This window comes from Meleagris gallopavo, chromosome Z (assembly GCF_000146605.3).
Source record: "Meleagris gallopavo isolate NT-WF06-2002-E0010 breed Aviagen turkey brand Nicholas breeding stock chromosome Z, Turkey_5.1, whole genome shotgun sequence".
Taxonomy (NCBI): Eukaryota; Metazoa; Chordata; class Aves; order Galliformes; family Phasianidae; genus Meleagris; species Meleagris gallopavo.
In genome coordinates this window covers 12502715-12517960 of record NC_015041.2, presented here as the reverse complement: position 1 = coordinate 12517960, position 15246 = coordinate 12502715, and the positions used below count along the sequence as shown (strand labels likewise).

Here is a 15246-nt window from a genome sequence, read left to right as displayed (position 1 = left end):
CGTTGCCCGCCGGACGGCTGCATCCGTGCCTCTGGGCGGCGGAGGCGAGGCGCGGGGCGCGGTGCCGAAACGCGGAGTGCTGTTGTTAATTGGTGGTTTTAATTCACATGGTGTGCCTACGCTTTGTCCGCTTTTCTCTTTGGCCTCCCTCAGCCCTGGGAGCCCGGTGTGCGTGGGGGAGCGGACCGTGCGTTGTGCCGAGAGCCGTCACGGGTGGCCGGGTGCTCACAGCTGCTTCTGCGGGACACAGCACGGCCTCAGCTCGTGTCTCCAAGGGTAATTATATGTCGTGAAGCTTTTCATATAAATTAGCGTCAAGTCATGTTTTCAAGCAGACTGTAGTGTTATAAGAGATCCCCGTGGCCTTCTGACTTCTTGTATAAAAGAAACAGTAGTTTTATTCGTTCCTGACCTGTACCTGTCCATGTATCCAACAACTTCTTGCTAAACTGGAGCAGAAATTTTGGAGGGTGATAGTATTTCCAAATGCTGCTTTCGGCCATTGGATTATTTTGCTTTTATAGCATGAGCTGAAAGGCATCTTTGAGTCAGATTTTTCCCAAGATGCATCTTTTGCAGCTTTAATATGAATATCTACTTCTGTCAGTAACTTACGGCGATAGCACTGCATTTGTTATTTTCTTTTATAGTTTCCTTAAATGAAATTAAATTTACAGTCACTATCTCATTTTGGCTGTGCAGGCAGAGGTTATGTTAAATGCTTTATCGCCTGTAAGAATGTGATGAGAAGTGACAGGTCTGAAAAACATTGTGTAACAGCTGTGCATGGGCTTTATGCACACCCAGCCTGCTTCTGGCATGCTAACTGCTGAGCACCACCAGCCTTCAGCTGGGAAGTTAGCTTCCTAAGTATTCTGGTGATGGACCTCCATTTCCCACTTTCTGTTTTAAGAAGTGCGTACACTCCATAACTGTGCTTTCTGAGATTTACAGTACAGAAGATTTTTATTGCAGTGTTTTGTAAAGTCCAAAAACCATTTTGTCTTCAGACAAAAAAGATTTCTAGTTAAATATTAGATATATAATGTCAGAGATAATTTTGATTGAACAGAATTTTGCTTTTTCTGGTCAGATCTTGCTGCTGGCCTGCAGAATATTTATACTTCTGTACTTAGGATGTGGCTTGATTTTTTCCATGGAGAGCAGTCATTTTCATTTGTAAGAGGTGGCAGAAACTGTTATGAAAGGGCAGCTTTGCTATAGACATACTTGGCTATGGGTAATCTGAAGGGAAAGCTTTCTTTGTACTTTTGACTGTTGTTCTCTTAAAGAGTTTGCAATGCTTTGTGCAGCATTGATGCTTTCAGTGCCTGGTTTGTTTTACTTAGGCATGGAAGAAACTGGTTTTGGTCTTTCCTGCATTGGACCCAGCTGGATACAGCAACTCATCCCTACTGACTGCACAGACCACATTTTCTACTGGAAATAAACAACTGCAAAAATGTGTTCTCCTAGGCCCAGGGTGAGTCTGGTCCTCAATACTGACATGATTTCTATGGATATGTTGCTGCAACAGCTCTTCCCAAACTGGTTTCTTAGAGAAATTTCATGACAGTGTTTATCCAGTTTGACATGATGGCTATGTAGAATGAACATTTTTAGGCTATTGCTCTTTGTTTCTTCAAATGGAATTTATTCAGAAATGAACAGAATATTACAAATCTGCCTGCAAAAAATGGCAGTTCCAGTGTTTGAGGAAGTATTTTGTGTCTGCATGTTTATCCAGAAGATGCACAGCACAATTACGGTTAACAAGCTCTAAACTCCGCCTGCTTTTTTATATGTTATGCAAAGCTAATGTATTATTCATATGTTCTTTGCTTTTTTTAACCTTTTCCAAATAAATGGCGTGGTGTGCTTTTTTTCTATGAAGATCAATGTCAGTCATGCCTTGTGGATAATTCTACAATAAACAGGCATGTAAATAAGCCAGAAAAAAATGTTTTACATTTTCTGGGGCTTATGACTGATAATATGTTTAAAATCATAAAACACTATCTTTTAACATTGATAGAAGCATGCATTTTTAAATTTGTTTTTAAAGGAGGTCTCATGCATCCAGGAAAAGCCTTTTTAGAATAAAAATTTACCTGGTGTAGCAATGAGATGAGCAAGATTCCGTGTGTCTCTCAGAAATAGCAGCCTATTAGGATGTGTGCTTTGAAACTGTGCTCAGTCTCCAGGGCTGCCCAGAAATTCAGAAGAGCGTAATAGATGGTTAGAATTGATGCTGTGCTCTAAAATCTCCTTTCGCTGCCTTTTTAACACAACAAAGCTACAGAGTATATGTTTTATCAGAGGATATGTTTTTTTCCAAGTGCTTGCTTTTTTTAATATTCTCACAGAAATAAGTACTCTGTTTTTATAATCCAGGTATCTTATACTTGTGTCTTTGCAGGGTAGGGGTCTCTTGGACCTTGGAATCCCCTTCAAATTTCTTGTGAGGTGTCAAGCAGTTATTTAAGGGCAGGGACTTTGAGAAATCACCTTGTGCAATTCATAACAGGGTTTCATAAGAATTACAGAGCATAAATATTACTTAGGGACTTTTAAGTAATTATTAATACTACAAGCAGTGCCTGTATTTTCACATTAGAATGGTTAGCTTTTGAAAAATAACATTACTGAGATTAGTTTGCTTTTTCTTTTTTCTTTCTTTCAGAAAAGAGCTGATATAAAGTTAATGTAGGAAATAGTAGGTGAGGCCTGGAAGTAACAGTTGCTGTGAAAAGCATATGTAGCTTTCTTTTGTAAGAGGTCAATTCGGGTTGCCTCAGGTTGATTGAATAGTGCTGCCTTTGTGTTTATGATAGTATTTATTAGTTGTTGGTTTTTTTTAATGTTATTTTAGTTATTCTGGTTTTCTTAATGCTTTTTCTAATTGCCAGTGTCCAAGACAAACAAGAACTAGCTCAGAAAAGGGCATTGTGGTGATAACAAATATCTTTACAGAGTATATAAATGAAAACAGTGGATTAGGGTACTAGTTCAGAAAGTCAGTTTTAACACCTCTGGCATGGAGGGATTAGAGATTGTTGAGTATCAGTCCTAGCAATCCTGAAAACTAAATCTTTTTCTCTGTTGCTATAGTGGAAGGTATTCAATTTGATGAGTAACTTTGAATTTAAGAGCAGAAGGAATCTTGAAATATATTCATTGTCATATCATAGGCGTGACTCAAATTATTTTGTGAAACTGAAGATTTCAGAAAGCAGAGTTAGAGCTACCTATGTTACCAAGCTGCATGTTCTGAGTGGAACAGGACAAGCATTTTAATTTAGATCTGTCGCACATATTGAGTTAACTGGAACCAAAGGCTCTCTAGAAATGTTAAACATGAACATGACATTTGTTTTCTTATTCTCATTTTAGCTGTGATGACAAATGCCATGTGGATTTTTTTTTCTCTTTAATACTGTATTCTTTCTGACATTTACAGAACTGAAGACACATAGGACAATGCACAGTGTATACCCTGGTGACATTTTGCATGCTGTCACGTGGTTTTTGCCATGGCATCTGAGACTGAAAAGGCCCATGCTCTTCTCCAGACTTTCAGCGCAGCTTCAGTTATTTCTAGTCTAGGTTTGGGAATATTCTGCTTTGCAGCAGACAGACTTCTGCAGGTTTCCTTCGTTCAGCAGAATGACTGGCTCCGAGCCTTCTCTGACAGTGCAGTGCACGGCATACTGGGCATGTGGTCCTGGGCCATAGTGATTGGACTCAGGAAGAAAAGTGACTTCACTGAAGTTACAATGGCCGGCTTCCTTGCCTCTGTCATTGACGTGGACCACTTCTTACTTGCTGGCTCCCTGTCATTAAAGGTAAATGAGTGGCTTGGTGAATTCATATTTTCTTTATCGCTGTTACTTTATTGTTCTACTATATCCTGAACCAGAAAACCTTCAGTGATGATACAGCCTGGTAATCTTTTAAAAGATCTGTGGGAATTTTTACTTTTATGTAATTGATATAGATTTTAGAACAAAGAAGTGCTAAGTTCTGCCCTTCAAAAGCCTCTGAAAAAAAGAAGTTCTGAAAGCCTCTTTAAGACAACATCCTATTAGTATCACATAGGTGTTTTGTTACCCAAGTTAAGCAAGTAAGTGCTGCCATACATGCTTTGTGTGTAAAGTGGATTATTCCATTTCATTTTACAGTAAGAAGTAGAAATCTGGAAAGTAGATTGTCCATCTGCTAAGCTGTCCTTTACTAGCTGTGGAATAGGAGCTTCCAGTATGCATCTTGTTCTGAATCTTCTGGGAACTCCCTAAACAGAAAAAAATGTTTTTCAGTGAGGGTTGTGAAATGCTGGAACAGGTTGCCTAAAGAGGTGGTGAGTGCCCTGTCCTGGAGACATCCAAGGCCATTCAGGACACGGCTCTCAGCGAACCAGTCTAACTTTGGATGTCTCTGTTCATTGCAGAGGAGTTGGCCTAGATGACCTTTAAAAGTCCCTTCCAAAAATGATTCTATGGTTCTATGTTCTGTTTCATTCAACTAGTCATACTGAGAAGTGGTATATTTGGTTTTAGTAATCTCTAAACATTTTTCCCATCCCCAGCAGTACATGACCTGTTCATCTTCAAAAAGGCAGACTGAGTTTGGCCTTTAAATATAGTTGATTGTAAAAGAGAATCAAGCAAATGTCAAACGTGTTAATAAAAAGGAGAAAAATGAATTGATTCCTGCTAGTGAATATGAGTCACCTTCATCCACTTGCAGAACTACCTTTTAGGACACAGTTTCTCAGTAGAATTAGTATTCCCAGATGTGCATTACCAAATTTTCCAGTTGTTCTCCAGTCCTGTTCCCTAATCTTACATGCTTCAGGCATGTATTCCCAGCTCTTTGAGAAAACATCAGTCTGATCTGTATGTTCTCTGAGTGCTGGCACAGCCCAAGATCTCCAGCAGTGCCTGCTCTGACCACACCTCTCAGCACTGCCCTCATCTCCTAGCACAGCCAGACACTACTTGCCCACAGCAGGCTCGGAGTCCCTGTAGATGAAGCCATGCCACTCTGCTGCTTGTTACAAGGAATTAGTTGTGTCCTTATACCTTGAGCTGATGTTTCTAGCATGGATATTGGTACATGTTACTTTGCACAGGAGAGTAAACACTTTTCCGATCAGCCAGCAGGAAGGTTGTTTGACTGTCTTGCCTTCTTTTTTTTCTTCCTCTTAGCTTGGAGTAGAATTAAATTATTCTTATGGATGACAGAGGAAATAACACACAGCAAGTAGAGGCAGAAGAGGAAGGAAAGGGATGGAAGGAAGACTGCTGTTTTTTGCAATCCTTTAATTAGAGAACAAAAGTCTGAAATGGCTTACCTTTTCTTCTTTTTAATGTGCAGAAGACACATGTATGTAAGAAGCATTACTGGTTATAGTTGGGATGTAAAAACTAGAGTTCCACTGGAAAAACAGTGGGCTTTTTTTGTTTGCATGTAGTATCAGTATTTGTTTTAAGTAAAATACTTTTTCTTGTTGGTGAGTTTGGTAGATCTTTTAATGTGATCACTCTCCCTTTCTCTTTGACAAAGAAGGGGTTTCACAGAATTTCAGAATGACTGAGGTGGCAAGCTGCCCTTCGATCTGTGGCCACCTCTGAGTGGTTCCCTGCTCCATCAGGGCCATTCCAGATCAGGTTCCCAGGACAGTGTCCAGGTGGCTTTTGAAGATCTCCACGGAAGAGACTGCACAGCCTCTGGGCAATTTGTGTCAGTAGTGCGTCGCCAGCACAGCAAAGAAGTGCTTCCTGATACACTGATGGAACCTCCTGTCTTCCAGTTTGCACCTGTTGCTTCTTGTCCTGACACTGAGCACCACTGAAAAGACACTGGCTCCATCCTTCTTGTGTCCTTCTTTCAGATAGTTGCAGAACATGTTGAGATCTGCCTCCCATTAACCTCTTCTTCTCCAGACTGATCAGTCCCAGCTCTCTCAGCCTTTCCTCATGAGGGAGATTCTTCTTTTATTGCCCTTGTGGCCCTTCACAATCTCCTATAGCTCCTTCTTTCCCTTGTACCAGGGAGCCCAGAACTGGATACAGTAACTCCAAAGGTGGCCTTAGCAGTACTGAAGAGAGGGGAAGCATCACCTCCCTTGACTTGCTGGCAGTGCTCCTCCTTCTGCAGCCCAAGACACCATGAGCTTTCTTTGTGATGAGGACAAACTGCTTGCTGGTGTTCAGTGCAGCATCTGCAAGGACCCTAGGCTCTTTTCTGCACAGCTGCTGTCTGCTTTGTTGGCCCTCAGCATATACTGCTGTACGGTGTTGTTCTTTCTTAGGTAGTCACTGATTCTCCCCTTTTCTGTACTTTTTGTATATGGAAATACCACAAAATTTAAAAAACGTAAAGAAAAAAAAGGAAAGTTCATTTGATTAATGTGTCCTGTAATGTTTTATTGCAGCAATTAAATCTAATTATTCTGATGCATATTTCTTATTTTAAAGTCAATAATCAGTACTGTGTGATTTTAGACTAGTTATTAAGAAGTATTTTTTTAAATATTCATGCTGCTTTTTCTGGTACTTGAGATTAGCACTAATATTTTTTACTAATGACCACTAGGCGACACTCTCCACCAGTGATGGTTTAGAAAACGGGAATCACATCATGGAACAGAGAGGTAACCTGTTTTCTTACTGCCTTCAGTGAGGCGAGTGAAAATCTGTTCACACTTAATGTGATGGAGAATATTTGTGTCTCCCAAAGTAAATTACTGAGTAAATTAGGGTTAATTGAAAAAATACAGGAAGAAATTTCCAAACAGCTAGATTTTTTTTTTTTTCCCTAATATTTAGCTTAAATTACAAACATTGGATGGTTAGATCTTGTTTTTTTTTACAGTCTTTCTGGGAAAGATGCCTGGTTGCTTTGCTCTTTCCAAATTTTTTTTTAAATTACAAATACAAGCACTGCGTGCAGAAGGATAGCCCTTGAGTAGCCACACTTGCATAGCTGAAAGTAAGAGGTAAGATGACCAAAGGCCTTGTCATAGTCACTTGCACACTTACCTCTTTCTTCCTGCATAGGTTAATTGGGCTAATAAAGGATGTTTTACCTATAAGCTGTACCCTGTCTAAGGTCTCCTTACAGTAACAGCGTTAATCTTACAGCTTGAAAAACATAGTTTTGCAACGGGTTTCTTAACTAACTCACAAAACAAAGCTAATGCACCTGGATTTTCTAAGCCTTCTGCCATTTATCTGGCCTCCTCTGAATTGCTGTCTGCCTAAATTATCTTTAAAGGATCCTATCCCAAACTATATACAGAATTTTGCAAAAACAGATTAGATTTGAGTCAAGTAGCCTAGATTAATCTCTTTTACTATCACTTGCAGTTCTGTCTTTTTAAAAATAAAAAATCTGTTTCAAGTTTTATGTCTTCTTGTACAGCCAGCAGTCTTTAGTTAGTGATCTAATGTCATCCTCATAAACTTTTCTGCCTGACCAGCTAAACTTGATTTTTTAATGTGTGATTTTTCCTTCTGCATCTTAATATCATACTGCTTTCTGTTTTGTGTCATAATTTCAGACTGCTGCCTGTACAGCTCATTACTTCATGGAACACCTTTTTACTATTTGTGCGTTAGTTCCAGTCCCACTCTCCCTCTTCATATTTCTGGATCGAGAGTAACTGATTTATGACACTACAGCATTTATTGCTTAAGCAACACATTACCAAGGAACTAATAAATTAAGAAATCTAGTTAAGTAACCACACCACTATTACTAATTTATAACAGCAATATCTTTCACATTGTTATACGCCATTTATTTTAAAGCTCTTAATCATCATAATTAAATCTGATGATTGGTTACTCTTTTTTAAGTAATTTTTGTAAGCAGCACAAGGCAGTATTACCGTCTGCTGTGAGTTGCTACCATCAGCTTCCTTCTCTTGTTTCTGCTGATGCTGCTTGTTGAGTGATCTATTTGGCTATTGTTTCATCATTTTTTCTGGAGTACCTAGTGTAAACAGTCACCTGTGTATTTATATGATTTATACTCAATATTTATACTAATAAATACTTGTGTACCAAGTAACATTTGTATGACCTTTTGCCCACGTTGTCTTTGGCAATAAGTGTGAAGCCTATAAAGACTTCCTAGAATTTGTACTCCAGCATATTCCAGGTAGTTTTCACTCTGTATAATTGCACACAAAGGTACAAAAGTCTGAGAATTACTGAACCTGCCATCATGTTCAGCTTTGCTGTTAAACTAGGGTGACATGATGGGTTAAATGTGATACAGGCATGACCATGACGTGCATGGAGAAGTCTCCACCAGTACTGTAGTTCAAATACTCATGTTGCAGAATAGATGTGTGGAAATTGCTAGCTTGCTAATTAAAAATTATCAGCTTGTGAAAGTATAGAAAATGCAGCTAGTGACACACAGGCTTTTGTACTGGCAAACATGCATAGCAGATGTTTATTAAGCCACTGCTGACTCAGTCCGGGCTGCAGTGGAGCATTTCTGGAGAATAAGCTTTGCACACACACAGTGAATTTAAGATTGAATTTACAAATACGGACTCAATACTAATGACCTCAGGCTTCTGAAGAATCACAGAATATGAGTGCTGAAGCCCATGTCATTAGATTAATTCATTGCTATCCTCACTGCATTAAAGTAGAGTTTCCATGGGCTGTTCCACATGTGCTTTGAGTCTCTTGTCTCCACCTCACTGTGGTTGTGAGAGAGGCTGGAGGAGCAGGACTTTAAGGAAGATTTTGCAACTAGTTGAATGTTAGGTATATAAAAAAGGTCATTTATGTTATGAATAGATCCTGTTTGCAACTGCAGCCCAGTCTCTCTCATGGTAGACAACTGCCTCAATCTGGCCAACTAAATTGACCGGTAGGAGAAAAAGTATAGTAGCTTATATTACCAAACAGAACGACATCTCTCTCTCTCCTGGGCCTAGCAAGTCAAGGATATTAATATAAAATCATAGAATCACAAAACAACATGGGTTGGGTTGGAAGGGACCTTAAAGAAAATCCAGTTTCCATGGGCATGGCTGCCACTTACCAGCTCACGCTGCCCAGGGCCCCATCCAACTTGGCTTTGAACAGCTCCAGAGTTGGGACGTCTTCTCTGGGCAGCCTGTGCCTCACCTCCTTCTGAGTAAAGTTTCCTCTTCACATCTAACCTCAATCTCTTTTAGTTTAAAAATGTTTCACCTTGTCCTATCACTATCTGCCTATGCAAAAAGTCAGTCTTCCTCCTGCCTTGAAGCTCCCTTTAAGTATTGGAGGGCTGCAGTGAGGTCACCCCAGGACCTTCTCCAAGCTGAATAAGCTCAGCTCCCTCAGCCTTTCTTCATAGGAGAAGAAGAAAGAAAGAGATAACAAACTATTCTTCTCTGAGAATTTCAGCTACTGCAAAATAGGGGTTTTTAGTCAGTAACAAAAATCTGACTGTCTTTATAGGATAGATGACAGTTTCCCCATCACAAGATTGTTGCACTTCAATCCCCTAACGGTCTGCTTGCATGAAACAAAAATAAATCTGTAGAAAATATACCCATTGTACCAACTTAAAGAATTTGGGCCTATAGCTTTATAATTAAAAGGTTGATATGTTTGTTGTTGTTCTGCTTTGTATTTGTGAAGTTTTTAGTCCTGTCATCAGTCTTTCAGTAAAATGCTATTATTTCCCTTGTACTTACACAAAGAATCAACTTCCTCATTTCTGAAATACAGAATTTTTGTTGTGTGTTCTTTGAGTTTGTGAAAGTGATTATAACTATTGCTAGTAAGTACATCCATATATTTTCTCAAGTACATTTTTAATTGATAACTATCATTTCTTAAATTTGATATCTTCTGTAGTGTGTTATCCCACTAGCTGGACATCATTTTACTTAAAACCCAAAATCAGGCTTTCACCTGAATTAACATTAAACAAATTGTTAATTAAAATCAGAAATGATTCACATAATAGGTTCTGATTGTATCATTTCTCTGCTCGTGAAGAATACTGTGTCAAGGTGAATGAAATACATATGACTTCAGTATTTTTTATTATACTGGAAACTATGTCTCTATTAGATATAGTCAAACTAGAACTTTACAGGTAGTAAATGAAATGTAATACAGGATGTGTTTTTGAAAATAAATACCAATAGATCACATTAAATATTTCAAGCAAATTGTATTCCTTTTTATTATCTTAAGTATATATAATCAGTACAGCCTACTGTATAGGTTCCAGTATGCCCTGTGACTAAATGATAGCATATTTTATACCTCTCCCTTCCTCTGTATCCATTAGTATACTGCTTAGCAGGATGTGTGATTCAGACAAAAGAGAAAAGTTTGTCCCAGCACCCTCAGCCCTGCTGCTTACCTGACTGTTCATGTTGTTTGATATTGATCAACCACAGTGGAAAGGAACGATACGTATTTCTTTGCACTTCCACTTAGCCAGAGGCATTACACATGTAAATGCACATGAAATCTTTCTTTCTTGTCATGATTGTAGCCACTGCAATTACGTTCTTCTTCTCTGCAGGCTGCTCTGAGTCTTCCCCGGAGACCACTCCTTCATTGTTCTACTGTGATTCCTGTTGTGGCTCTGACATTAAAGCTTATTATGCACCTTTTTAGGCTTAAGGACTCATGGTGCTTTCTTCCTTGGATGTTGTTTATATCCTGGACTTCTCATCACGTCCGTGATGGAATTCGTCACGGCCTCTGGATCTGTCCATTTGGAAAAACTCCGCCTTTGCCATACTGGCTCTATGTGGCAATTACAGCATCTTTACCTCATCTATGCTCATTTATTATGTATTTAACGGGAACTAGAGAATTAATGTCTATAAAACATGGAATCCACATTGATGTATAAGGATGATGTATCATAGTCTTCTGTAACGCACTTGAAGCCTAGTGCGTTACACTAGGCTGTGCTTGTCACTGGAATGGTTTACTTATGTTTCCTGCGAGTTCCATGTCAGGCATTTGAAGCCAGTAGAGCTCCAACGTCAGTTCCTTGTGATCACAGTAACTTGTTCCATAGATGGCATTAACATTTCATATCTGTACATTCCCCTTGTAAATTATCTAGTCTTCCGTTACTATTCATATATAGCTAGCTTTGAATGAAGTACTGATTAACAAAGTACTTAATATCACTGTAGTAATTACATTTTATTTTGCTGGTGCCATTCATTTGATCACCATACATTCTGGATTTGGAGTCTGCTACATTTCATCTAGATAGCATTTGTATAGCACTTTAAAAATGAGAAGTTATATATAGATGCTAAGTACTTGAATTTGGTAGTTTATCACACTTCTGAACAACACCAGTTAGGCTTTTGAAGTAAGTTATTTGTTTTCCTGCTGGGCTCTGGTATTCAGCAGTTCTAAAAGAAATGCTATTTGTATTTCAAAATATGAAGCTGTGGGTCTGCATCAGTTTGAACACTGTTACAATACAGTGTTTATAGTAAATTCTGTTCCACTGTAATCAATTGTTACTTGATATCCAGTTTGCAGACAGTTGCTGGCTGCTAATTATTAGAAAGGGAGAAGACAGTGGTTACATTATTATGTGTGTCAACTGATGTGCTTTATTTAAAATACATTAATTATGAATACTTAAATTGGAGGTAGGGAATTTAAATATTTAAGGTGTATGTAGGGGAAACTTGTTTATTATAGTAAAACATAAGCTTTAAGGGAGATTCTGGAAGTTGCAAGAAAATAAAAATTGCTTCAAATTTTGATTAAAGACCTTACTACTTTACTAATATAAAGCATTTTCTCTTAGGTGCAGTACCAACCTCACTGCAGAGTAAAATGCATTATTGTTATGGTGAAATAGAACTTTCCTCATAAATAAGTTTCTTAAAGAAAAATATGAATATGTTGCAGGTTGATAACAGTAGCTGTGATTATGCAGCAGGTTCATAAGTTGAGCTGTGAGCTATTCCAAGTAAAAGTGTCTTTTAACAGAATTTCTCAGAAAATGTCTCAAAGTAGAAAGTTGTTTGGAAGGAATTGGGAGTCCTGATGGATGAAAAGCTGGACATGAATCAGCAGTGTGTCCTTGCAGCGCAGAAGGCCAACAGTATTCTGGGCTGCATCAAAAGAGGGGTGGCCAGAAGGGACAGGAAGGTGATTTCCCCCCCCCTTTATCTGCTCTCAAGAGGCCTGGAGTACTTCATCTAGATCTGGGGCCTCCAGCACGAGAGATTTGGAGCTGTTGGAGCAGGTCCTGAGTAAAGTCACAAAGATGATCAGAGGACTGAAACACTTCCTATGAAGAAAGGCTGAGGGAGCTGTGCTTGTTTAGCTTGGAGAAGACAGGGCTCATGGAGGCCTCAATCATAGAAGTATAGAATGGCTTGGATTAGAAGGGACCTCAAAGATCGTGCAGTTCCAGTCCCTGCTATGGGGAGGGTTGCCACCCACCAGATCAAGCTGCTCAGCCCCCCATCCACCTTGGCCTTCCATGCCTCCAGGGTTGGGGTATCCGCAGCTTCTCTGTGCAGCCCGTGCCGGTGGTTCACCACCCACTGAGTAAAGAACTTTGCCCTAACGTCTAATCTAAATATACCTTATTTAGTTAAAACCATTCCCCCTTGGATCATTGTTATCTGCCTGTGTTAAAAGTCAATTTACCTCCTGTCTGTAGGATCCCTTTAAGTACTGGAAGGCCAGAAGGAGGTCTGTTCTTTGGTGTCACTGGTTTTGACTTGGGTCTTTGGTTGGACCAACTTTACAGGATTGTCCTTTTCCAGTTCTGAACCATCACCTCTCATCTTTCCATCCCAAAGCTTTGTTGCATAAGGGACAGCTGGGGGACAAAAGGGAGACAGTGACTCCTGCTCCCAGCAGAGAGGAGGTTCCAGTTTCCTTCCTCGTGCATGTTTTTGCTGTTCGTCTCCTCAGAGTTGGAAGCTAGCTTACCTTCCTCTTATAGGGACTTAAGACAGGGTTGTCTGTGCCACTGAACAATACCACACATCAGTCTCTCTCTGATTCACAGAAACTATGCTGCCTGGTGATTTCCTCACACAGCCTGGCCACCTGCTCAGAAAGTTCATCGAGCTGGGCACACTTGCAGCCATGATGTCTCCTTCACTCAGGCCCTAGAAGTTCTTCCGGATTCTGGAGTTTGCCACAACTGGAGGTCTGGGCAGCTCTGTCTTTCCTTGGAGCTCTGGGTGCATGCATCAGCCCATAACAGTTGTGGTCCTCCAGCCTGTGTTTCTTGGTTCTGAGCTCAACCACTGTGGTCACCACATTTGTTTCAGTGGAGTGCAGCTACCTGCTGCTCTCAAAAGAGAAAAGGAGTGGGCTGCCCGCTGCGCTGTGGCCACCCTTCCTGCGTGAACTGCCACACTATGCCCTCTGTGCCCCTTCTGGGAACTGCTGTCCTCACTGAGGTCTTCAGTACTTAAAGGGAGTACAGAAAAGTTGGGGGGAGACTTGCAGCGAGTATAGTGAAAGAACAAGGAATAATGGCTTTTAGCTGAAAGAAGGTAAATTTAGATTAGAAACAAGGAAGAAATCCTCTGCTATGTGAGTGCTGTGGTGCTGGCACTGCTGCCCAGCGAGCTGTGGGTGCCCCATCCCTGGAGGTGCTCAAGGCCGGGGTGCCTGGGGCCCTAGGGCAGCCTGAGCTGGTGGGGGGCAGCCCTGCTCCTGGCAGGGTTTGGAAATGGGTGGGCTTTAAGATCCTTTCCAACCCAAACTACTCTGTCTTTGTATGATTCCAGAAATGTCTACTAATAATGGGTTTGGTTTAGTTTGGTTTTCACTGAACTTCATTGCCCACTAAGGAGATGGGGCCTTAATTATCCTTGTTAGTGATTAACAGGTGGTGAAAGGGAATGTTTTTGTGGAAGAGCCCAGGTGGGCGAGCATGTGCTGGACTTACCAAAAGGTGCAGTGATCAGGTGATGTGTTTATGTTTAGCATTACTTAACTTATACAGTGTTTATATTAGGATAAAGTACTAAAAATTAAAATTAAAAAAAAGGAGAAGAAAGAACTGATGGCTAACTACCAGAGACCTTGTAAGACTACAAAGTTCTAAAGGCTCTCTGGAGCGCCTCAGCTTTGTATGGAAAGTGTTACATCATTTTAAAATGTGCCTTCCTTCAAGAAGAGCAGTTGCTGCCGTTTTTTCTTCTCGCTAGAAATCTATGCTTACAGAAACTTCTCTGACTGTACAGGGCCTGATTAGCCTCTGTTCTGCAATTAATAAAGATGGTGGGCTTTTTGTTTGTTTGTTGTTTGTTTGTTTCTTGGAAAGAAGAATGCAAAAGCAGGACAACCTTTAAGGGATTACTGTCACTGTGGATCTCTGTTTTGCATAGCGTGTGAAAGTTTCCCAGAAACAGCATCAGCAGTGTCTTGCATTACAGCTCTCAAAGCAGAAACTGAACATCTGTCCTTTATCCATAGGTGTGGTGATTTAGTGGAGGAGGAATGCTACATGTTCATTTACTTCTAAACTGCATTTTAAACTTCAGGCTGTGAAACACAAGTAATGGGTCTTTTCTGCCAGAAGTGATCACTTCAGTACTGTACAACAAACATCTTCTGTGTTCCTGATTCCTGGTCTCATTTGTATATTTTTGCGGTTTATCCATTTTCGCTGCAAAGTGAAATATATATAGGAATAAAGTAGAGAATTACACTTTCCCATTTCTAAATTACAGCTACACCGACTGGTGCTGTACTGTGCTCAATTCTCACTTGAAATGATTTATCATTCTTGCTACGCTGAAAGAGCTGATGGCATGTAGATCTTAAGTACATATTTTGCTTTTTTGTATTTCTAGCAGATTTTTTAACAATTATTTTCAGCTGCATTCCAAAACAGTTTTTCTAATCATGCTCTTACACTGTTTCAGCCGCACCAATATATGAGTGCCACGTAGACAAATGAGTTCAGGACAGTACTGAGCACTTGCCACGTGTGACGTCTTTCTGCTCTAAACAGACAAGTCAGTCTCCTGCCTTTATCTTAGGCCGTGGACAGCTTCTTAAGGTGAACTGACTTGTAGTTTGTGGGCAGCCAGATTTGAGCAGAAAAGAGAAGTTAAATATTTGTTTCAGTCCCTAGGGCACCTCCTTATTGCAAATGAAGTTCTGCAATTTCTTACGTAGTTTACATTTCAGCTGTACTGATTTCTCAACACCGATACCCACCAAATGGGGCAAAACTATGGCAAAAATGAACCAG

General features: G+C 40.0%; 1 protein-coding gene across 2 annotated transcripts; it reads left to right on the top strand.

Annotated features, from left to right (window-relative positions):
- Positions 1–16: 16 nt before the first annotated feature.
- On the top strand, positions 17–14282 carry TMEM267 (transmembrane protein 267). 2 transcript variants are annotated; one of them, XM_031557212.1, is made up of 5 exons: positions 18–276; positions 1350–1483; positions 3461–3845; positions 6598–6655; positions 10555–10676. In XM_031557212.1, exons 3-5 carry the CDS (start codon positions 3534–3536, stop codon positions 10647–10649), a joined length of 465 nt encoding a protein of 154 aa, XP_031413072.1. In that variant the 5' UTR covers positions 18–276; positions 1350–1483; positions 3461–3533; the 3' UTR covers positions 10650–10676. The 2 variants fall into 2 exon arrangements, with proteins under 2 accessions (XP_010723684.1, XP_031413072.1); XM_010725382.3 differs by lacking the exon at positions 6598–6655 and having other exon boundaries at positions 17–276; positions 10555–14282.
- The last annotated feature ends 964 nt before the right edge of the window (positions 14283–15246 follow it).